Genomic DNA, 8,500 nt, shown 5'->3' on the forward strand with positions numbered 1-8,500 from the left:
AAGACATAAAGATAAATTATAATAGGTAATACAACAATCTAGTTCTAAAGATATGTAGTCTACAGGTGGGAATTGATTAAAGTTCACTGTAGACAAATTGACAATTGTATAATGGATAATAATAGTCTGTGTTGATACTACAGAAAGAGAGAGAGAAGGCTCTCACAGAGAGGGTGGGACAACATTCTTGTAGTGAACACAAAGTATGAGAAGAAATATGATGTTAACATTTTAGCTAGTATGAAACACAGTAATCCAGCTCTGAACTTAGAAACAAACAAACACAAATCAAAGCAAACATACAGTTACATACAGTTATGTTCCTTGAGATTGAGATCACTATTTTGTCACTATTTTTTCACTAATGGCAAATGTGTGTGAAAAAGTATGTATATGAGTGAGTGAGTCAGTGAATGAGTGAGAGTGACAGACAACCAATAAAGCTTATTGAATTGAGATAGCAGGTGTGTGTGTGTGTGTGTGTGAGAGAGAGAGAGTGTGAGTGTGAGAGAGAGAGATTGAGTAAGAGAATGACAGCTAGTGTGTGTTTGTGTGAGAGAGAGAGAGAGAGTGAGTAAGAGAATGACAGCTAGTGTGTGTGTGTGTGTGTATGTGTGTAAGTGAGTGAATGAGTGAGAGAGCAGGCTCTCACAGAGAGGGTGGGACAACATTCTTGTAGTGAACACAAAGTATGAGAAGAGAGATGAATTTAACATTTTAGCTAGTATGAAACACAGTAATCCAGCTCTGAACTTAGAAACAACAACAAAATCAAAGCAAATCAAAGCAAACATACAGTTACATACAGTTATGTGCCTATTGAGATCACTATTTTAATGGCAAATGTGTGTGAAAAATTATGTATATGAGTGAGAGAGTCAGTGAATGAGTGAGAGTGACAGACAACCAAGAAAGCTTATTGAATTGAGATAGCAGGTGTGTGAGTGTGAGAGAGAGTGAGAGACTGACTGAGTAAGAGAATGACAGCTAGTCTGTGTTTGTGTGTGTGTGTGTGTGAGAGAGTAAGAGAATGACATATAGTGCGAGTGTGTGAGAGACAGAGAGAGAGAGAGAGAGTGAGAGACTGAGTAAGAGAATGACAGCTAGTGTGTGTGTGTGTGTGTGTGAGAGAGAGAGAGCATGAGTGTGAGAGAGACTGAGTAAGATAATGATAGCTAGTGTGTGTGTAAGAGAGAGAGAGCGAGAGAGACTGAGTGAGTAAGAGAATGACAGCTAGTGTGAGTTAGAGAGAGTAAAGAGTAAAGAGAGACTAAGATATGGTGTCTGAGTTAGATTTGTGTGTATGAGAAAGGTAGATGGAGTGAATATGTGAGTGAATGCGGGGGGTGGGGGGTGAGTGAGTGAAGTGGATGGAGAACTCTTATTTGTACAGGAACTTTGCTCGTCTATCTTTCTGAGTGGCAAATCTCTCAATAACCCTGGTGTTGAAATCTGGAATGTCCCTTGTGAGTTTTTTCTCTATAGAGAGCATAGCCAGAGCGTTGAGGCGATCTTGTGCCATAGTGTTCCTAAGGAAAGTTTTTATCCTCTTTAAAGTAGAGAAGCACCTCTCTGATTCTGCTGTTGTCATTGGTGTGGTGATGAGGATCTTGAGAAGACTTACAGTTTCGGTGAATGTGTCTTGAAGATTATTTTCCATTAGAACCTGAAAGAGAGCCAGTGCACCACTGCAACCCTTGAAGTCCTCATTTTCGTAGATCAGGGACAGTTCTGTTTTAAGTCTCGCTTTGTCCAACATGGGATAGGCATCCACCGTGGTTTGTAGTGCTGAGTCTGGGAACTTTCTGCTGTGTTGTGAGAACAAGTCTCCTTGCAAGAGAGTGGCACTGATGAAATGCTTGGTGAAAGAAAACCTCTCCTTAGCATGGCTCATAATGGTATCACATACCTATGAAATGATACAGAATTGTAGAAAAGTAAACACAGAAAACATTTGTTTTCACATTTCTCAGTTCAACACTACAATAAAATCAGCATATTCATAGCAGCTCCAATTTTGTTATGAGCAAGTTAGGCTTACTGTAATTATTAAAAGCATAAATGTGAAGAAAATAATATAATTTCTGCATTCTCCAGTAGATAAATATGTCTAATAATGACAATTCAGAATACAAAAATGTGCAAACAAACACAAATACATAGGCTAATCCAGTGATTCTCAAACTTTTCACAATGAGTACCACCTCAGAAAAAAATGGGCTCTCCAAGTACCACCATTATTACTGACATTAAAATACAGTAGTATAGACCAAATAAACTACATATTTTACATTGTACATACTGTTTTACATTATTTCCCCCCAAGAAAGACAAAACTAGTTTAAACTTCACTGATCAAAGATTTGTTATCGTATATATTATGATTATTTCATCTTTATGAAAGAAAGAAAAAATCTCGGACACTCCCGGAGTACCACTATAGAGAGTCTGCGTACTTGTACAACAGTTTGAGAACCACTGGGCTAATCTAATACAGAAATAGAATTTATGTTACTGCTTACCTCTATTGCCAGATGTCGTTGCGTTTCTTCTCCCATTGCCATCCGTTTCTTCGGGGGTGGTTCCTGTACAGGTCCCCTATAGTCCTCATCTTCAACTAGAGAATCAACAGAGTCCCTGATCCAAAACAAGTTTCACAAGTCACTGTCCACCCTGAAATTACTGTATCATAAACCAACTTGTATTAAAACTGTATTAAAATATGTGCTATTGTTGTGTTGGGCCTAGTCAATGTTATCTAAATTCATCACAAATAAATTAATTAGTCTAACATGGTGACGAAATTGTGATATTTATGAGGGGTTATATTGTGCCCAGCCATGAAGATTTATGTGTTTATCGTTTAGGCCACATAAGCATGTTTTCAGCCAATATGCAAAATCATAGCCTACCTGATAGCCTGTATGCTGTGAGTGAACCGCTGGGTGATGCCTGCGATGAAGACAGAGTCTATGTTTCTCTTCTGCAGCTGGTTAAACAGCATGTCTACATGTGGCATGATTTTATGAAATAACGCCAGGAAGAAACAGAAAACCTCATCTTCCAACATTCTCATACAACCCCCGGCCTCTCTCTTCGATATAGCATCAAAGTCTCCTCTGTCTCGGATGGTTTGGAAACACTTGACCAGTTCATCTTTGTGCTCGTAAACTGTGTTAACAGCACGACTGTGGAAGTTCCATCGCGTTGTTGAAGCACCTGGAAGTCGGTGTGCCACCACCTCATCTAGCACTGCCGTTCGTTTGAAAGACTTAGAAAAAAATGTAGAAAAACCCCCAATGTCTGAAAAAAACTGGCCGATCTTCGGGATGTGGGATGTTGCCTGCTGCATGATGAGGTTCAATTGATGCGCATAACAGTGAACGTAGTAGGCACTCCCGTAGACATCTTGAACTTTACGCTGCACTCCACCTGTAGCACCCCTCATCACTGCGGCACCATCATAGGCCTGGGCAATTAATTTTCGCTCTTGTCCCGCAGGAAGAATGGTCCTCAGCCTTTCCAATAATTCAGTGGCAATCGTAGCAGCGGTCGCATTTGGAAGCGCGATAAACTCAAAAAAGCGTTCTTGAATGTTGTTGTGGCCATCTATGTACCGTAGCACAAGCACGAGCTGACAATGAGTGCAGATGTCGGTTGTCTCATCTGCCTGAATGGCAATATAGTCCGACTGTTTTACCTCTTCCAGAATGTGGTCTCTGAGAACTGACAACATGCAGTCTAACAGTTCATTTTGCACGGTCTTCGAAGTGCCTTTAAAAACAGTGGCGTTCTCCAGGTGCTCCTCCAAATCACGGTCGATTGACGCCATTAGGTCAATGAGACCCAGGAAAATGCCAGGGTTTTCTGATGTGTCACTCTCATCATGACCACGCAAAGCAAGTTCAAAGGCCCCACAAAATTTCACGGCATCAACGATCTTTGACAAAATATGCCGATTCCTGTCCACCTCCTCGTTGTGTTTTCTTATGCTAATGCGGTGTCCCTCATTTAACTGTGTGGCTATGCTAATTCGGCCTAGCATGGCTAACTTCACAGAGTTGTCCATATGCACTCTTGCCAGCTCATGTTTCTTAATGCGCTCTGACATATGTTTTAGGTCTGTCACCCCTGTCTGTGTCCACGAACTATCACACGCACTTGTTTTAAAAAGTAAACAAGGAAAGCAAAAGATTGCATTGGCATACCCACAGCTAGTTAGCCAAGCCTTTCGATCGAACCAACCTCTGGAAAATGTTCTCTTGTAGGTCTTCTCCTTTTCTCGCACCTGCTGTGTTATATTTACTTCTGGCTTGTCTGGTCCGAGTTCTTTTACTATTAATTTTTCCGCTAATGTTCTTCTTTCGAATGGATACAGGTGTAGATATTTAACTGAATTTGGGGATAGTAGCTGAACTCCCACGACTACATTAGTGGCACTCGACATGCTGCCCTCACACTCCCCTCTGAGGTAAATGTCTTTTAACGTTCAGTGATGCACTTGGTACTATGGGCGATATTTTCAGCGCCCCCAAACCATAAAATTCGACGATGATGATTGGCGAAATATATACTTTTTTGCGTAGCAACCGGGGAGCCATTGGCTTAAATTCCAAAGCTAGTAGTGCTGAGCTAACTGGAGCCCAGGGAAGACAGCCTATTGGCTACTAGCCTACACCACGTTGAATGTGAAACTTGAACGTGAAAGTGAATGAAAATATCATTCTGGAAAGTTCTAAACACATTATAAAGTAAAATCCTTATTAGCATTTAAGTAACACAGATTATATTTTTCAAAATGAGAGATTTAAAAAAATAAAAAATAATAATAAAAAAAAAACAGGCAGGCAGGTTGGCGGGAGGTCGGCGCCCCAGCGCCCTCTATGGGCGAGCCGCCACTGCCAGAGCCATATAAAAAGAGAGTTGCGACACTCCCATAGACTTCCATAGGAAACAATGGCGGCGCTTTTTCCACGCTACTTCCGCTTTATGCTGAGCTCAACAGTTCCAAACTGTGACATTCACGGCTGTAGCCCCATTGACTTCCATTGCTTTCTGCCTGATATTGTCAGTGGTAATTAGACGAATGTACGACGTTTTTTTAATTGTCATATGCATTTCCTATACCAACTGCACTAGTAGATACTGGTATTGTTCTTTGAGGATTTTGTGCTGCTTGTTTAACTGAAATGTATAGCTTAAATGTTGACCGAAATTTTAAAGCCAAAAGTTAGCCTGCAAACCTTGATGTGGAGAGAGGCTAGCTTTAAAGATAATGTTCCTACGTCAATAATGAATTTCAGACAAAACACATTTGGTTAGCCTATTGTAGTAGGGCAACTTTAGATGATCGGTTGGTTGTCAACAGATTTTTATTATGTTTATAATGCTATATTTTTCAAACCTGATTGCGTTAGCTAGTCAGCTCATTCACATACATAGTGTTAACGTTAGACATGCTATGAGGGGGAACACAAAAGCTGTTCTCATATTAAATGCTACATTGATAAAATACATTCCATACAGCATGGTAACTCTATATTCAGATGTGCTGGTTATCAATGGGTTTGTGATTAACGCTCTTCAGGTGAAAAATGGAGGAAATTAATGTGATTATTGTCTTTAAACCTGATATAGACTAGCTTGCTAGATGGCGAGTTGTATGGAGTTATGAACTGAACCGTGGGCTGAACATGACATGATATAGGCGAGTGTCCACGACTCGTGAACGAGGGGATTTCAATTATGAATTTCAGGGGAAGCAGTAGGAGCAAAACCTAGACTATTATAAGTTATTGTTGTTGTTACTGGTGCGTGGCTCTTGTGTCCCTTGCCAGCCCAGTCCTGTGCCACTACTGTTCACTGTTCCAAACGGGACAGTAGCACAAGCAGTAGGGTCGGGTGAGTTTGGCACGAGCGTGGTCGTGGGACAGTAGGTATAGCGTCTGTATAGTAGCCTAGGAGTTTTTGCTCCAACTGATGATCGGTTTCAGTTCATTTAGTTTTCAGTAATTGTACATTTCGTGTTGGTGTTCTTGGTGTAATTTTGATTGCTTTATCTGCCAAGTAATTTGTCAAATACATAGCAAAGTTTGCATGGAAGAGACTGACGTGACAAGATGGCATTGCCTTTCATTAGGTCAGTGATCTTTGTAAGTAGGACAAATGTCTTTTTTTGGATAACTGAAAAGTGTAGTCAGGTTAATAGGGCATAGATCACTCTGAAAGTAATCCCCAACAAAATTGGGGATTCTTCATGTTGTTATTGTTATAGTTTTTGTGTGGACTTGTGGCACCCCCAACCAGCCTTGGAAATGGTTAGCTGTGTATGGGTATGTAAAACTCTTGCTGGCCTCTTGCTTAGGTTTCTGCTACTTACTTAATGTGTTGTCCCAAATATACACTGAGTGTTACCTGCTTTGTTCTCTCCCTCCATTCTCCACTGTGCCTGTTCTGCTTATCCAGGACCAAGGATGCAGAGGACAAGAAGGGTGTGTGATGTATGACTGGAATGGTCAGATAAGATCATTTTTTATGTTTGAGGTCCACACGATGGGGCCCTTACACAAATGGAGTTGTGTTGATCCAGCATCTTCCACACCTCCCATAACACTCCCGACTCCAGCCAAATGTTGCATCCTCCTTACCATGTCCCTCTTATAGGTGTACAGAGTACAGGGCTACCCATCCCTTCCACATTGTGTCTTTTGTGTAGTTCACACACAATTGTTGTTCAAACTTTGGAAACTGAAATCTTTTTATTTTTTGGAAACCTAAATGAGTGTCAGACCTTTTTATGTTGCAGTGTCACCATACCTCCCTCCCAGTCTTTTTTGCATTTGTTCCTGTTCTTGTTTTAAACACACATTGAAAACTTAATAAAAATTCTATTGAAAACCTAACATCAGTCATCCTTCTCATGCTGTAGTCTCACCAGCTGGCTAAAATATAAGTTATAAGTATTTTATTGAAATAGTTGATTGCTTATTGAGTTACAAGTGTGTTATTGAAACAGTAGGTGTCTTATCTTGCAGTATGATTTTTCACATTTAAGTTGTTATTGATTCTTATTTAGCCTATGTGTTTTTGACATGTTTATGGCTTACTCTTAAAATGTTACCAAGGCTGTGTGGTGCCCACCTTTATGCTATTTCTCTAAAAGAACTGAACAGATTTAATGCATTGATCAAACTTTTAAAATTTAAGCTGTTAGGCTACTGAATGCCATTTATATATTTGATAGACATTTATTGCTAGTCTTACAATGATCAAAGTTGTGCAGATTTTTTTTTGGGGGGGGTGCATCTTCATCTCACCAAACGAACTGAAAAGGACACTGGATCTAATGTTCACACACAAAAAGGATACAAAATGCATAGCCTACGTTTTGACAATGTAAGTAAAGTATATGTAGCGTGATACAGGCAAATGTAGGAATCCAATAACAGCTAATGTCCAGCAAGGAAACAAACGTTCAATGTTAGAACTACCAAAGAACATATTTTAGATTGATGTTGCAAAGTAATTATACTCGCAATATATAATTGACACTATAATGTAAGCATGCTAACACGCAATAACACTCGTTTTTGGTTTGTTGTAATGTTTCATGTTCAATAACGCACTCGCTGCTGTCTATCCCATTGAAATAACACGACACGCAAAGAGCTGTTTGGAACTGTTGAAGCGTACGTGGACCGCGTGGCGGCGACTTTAAAGAGTGTCGCAACTCTCTTTATATGGCTCTGGCAATGTCTAATGGGCTGGGCTGGGCTGTCTGTGTATATGAAGGTGTGTGCATGTAACCTTTGACCTGTATGTCCGATTTTCATGAATGAGGTACCGTTGGAATCCTCGAATGAAGCCCAGTTCAATGCCTTGCCAGCACCAAAGTGAATTCATGTTCATACAGGTCATTTAAAAAATAAAAAAACTTTTTCCCAGTCCATTCAGCCCAGTTCAATGCCCAGCTAGCTCGATTCAAACATAGTCATGTATACAGTTGTATAGATTATAACATTGAGAAACACACATTCATACAGATATTATGCACATCCACGCAACACTACTATTCAAGTTAAGTTACTCATCATTGCCCGGCAAGAAGTCCACAATCAATTCAATTGTCTTGCCACGATCTGTGGAGCTTACAGACAACGTTAAATTACTATAGGTTCTGTATGCTATTTAAAGCCGACCTAACGATGAGTCCCTTCATAACGGTGTGTTGAAATGCATTCTGGGTGCTGTGCTGTGATTTGACGGCTCGTCACCTGACCCACCAACGTAGAGTAAAAATAAATCGCTACCAAGGCTCCAAATAGCAACACACTTATACCGTAGCATAATGAGGGTATCTACATGTAAACCGAAGCATTGATAACTGTGTAAGTCTACAGGCAGTTTATTAAAAAGAAAAACAGTACCGTTCACGTCTCGTTCACAGACGAGCGCCATCTTGGGAAAACAGAACTCTCTCTGATGTGGCGTAAATCTCGCG

General features: G+C 40.3%; 1 protein-coding gene across 1 annotated transcript; it reads right to left on the minus strand.

Annotated features, from left to right (window-relative positions):
* Positions 1–1,381: 1,381 nt before the first annotated feature.
* LOC143138229 (zinc finger MYM-type protein 1-like) lies at positions 1,382–4,777 on the minus strand. The gene is made up of 3 exons (XM_076298728.1): positions 2,913–4,777; positions 2,523–2,637; positions 1,382–1,909 (listed from the first exon to the last, which is right to left on the minus strand). The coding sequence occupies exons 1-3, from the start codon at positions 4,445–4,447 to the stop codon at positions 1,382–1,384; spliced, it is 2,178 nt and encodes a 725-aa protein (XP_076154843.1). The 5' UTR covers positions 4,448–4,777.
* Between the last annotated feature and the right edge of the window lie 3,723 nt (positions 4,778–8,500).

The sequence above is a fragment of the Alosa pseudoharengus genome, unplaced genomic scaffold (genome assembly GCF_046254945.1).
Source record: "Alosa pseudoharengus isolate Yale_2024_CS ecotype anadromous, Long Island Sound unplaced genomic scaffold, YU_APseudo_1.1 YU_APseudo_1.1_scf_21, whole genome shotgun sequence".
NCBI lineage: Eukaryota > Metazoa > Chordata > Actinopteri > Clupeiformes > Clupeidae > Alosa > Alosa pseudoharengus.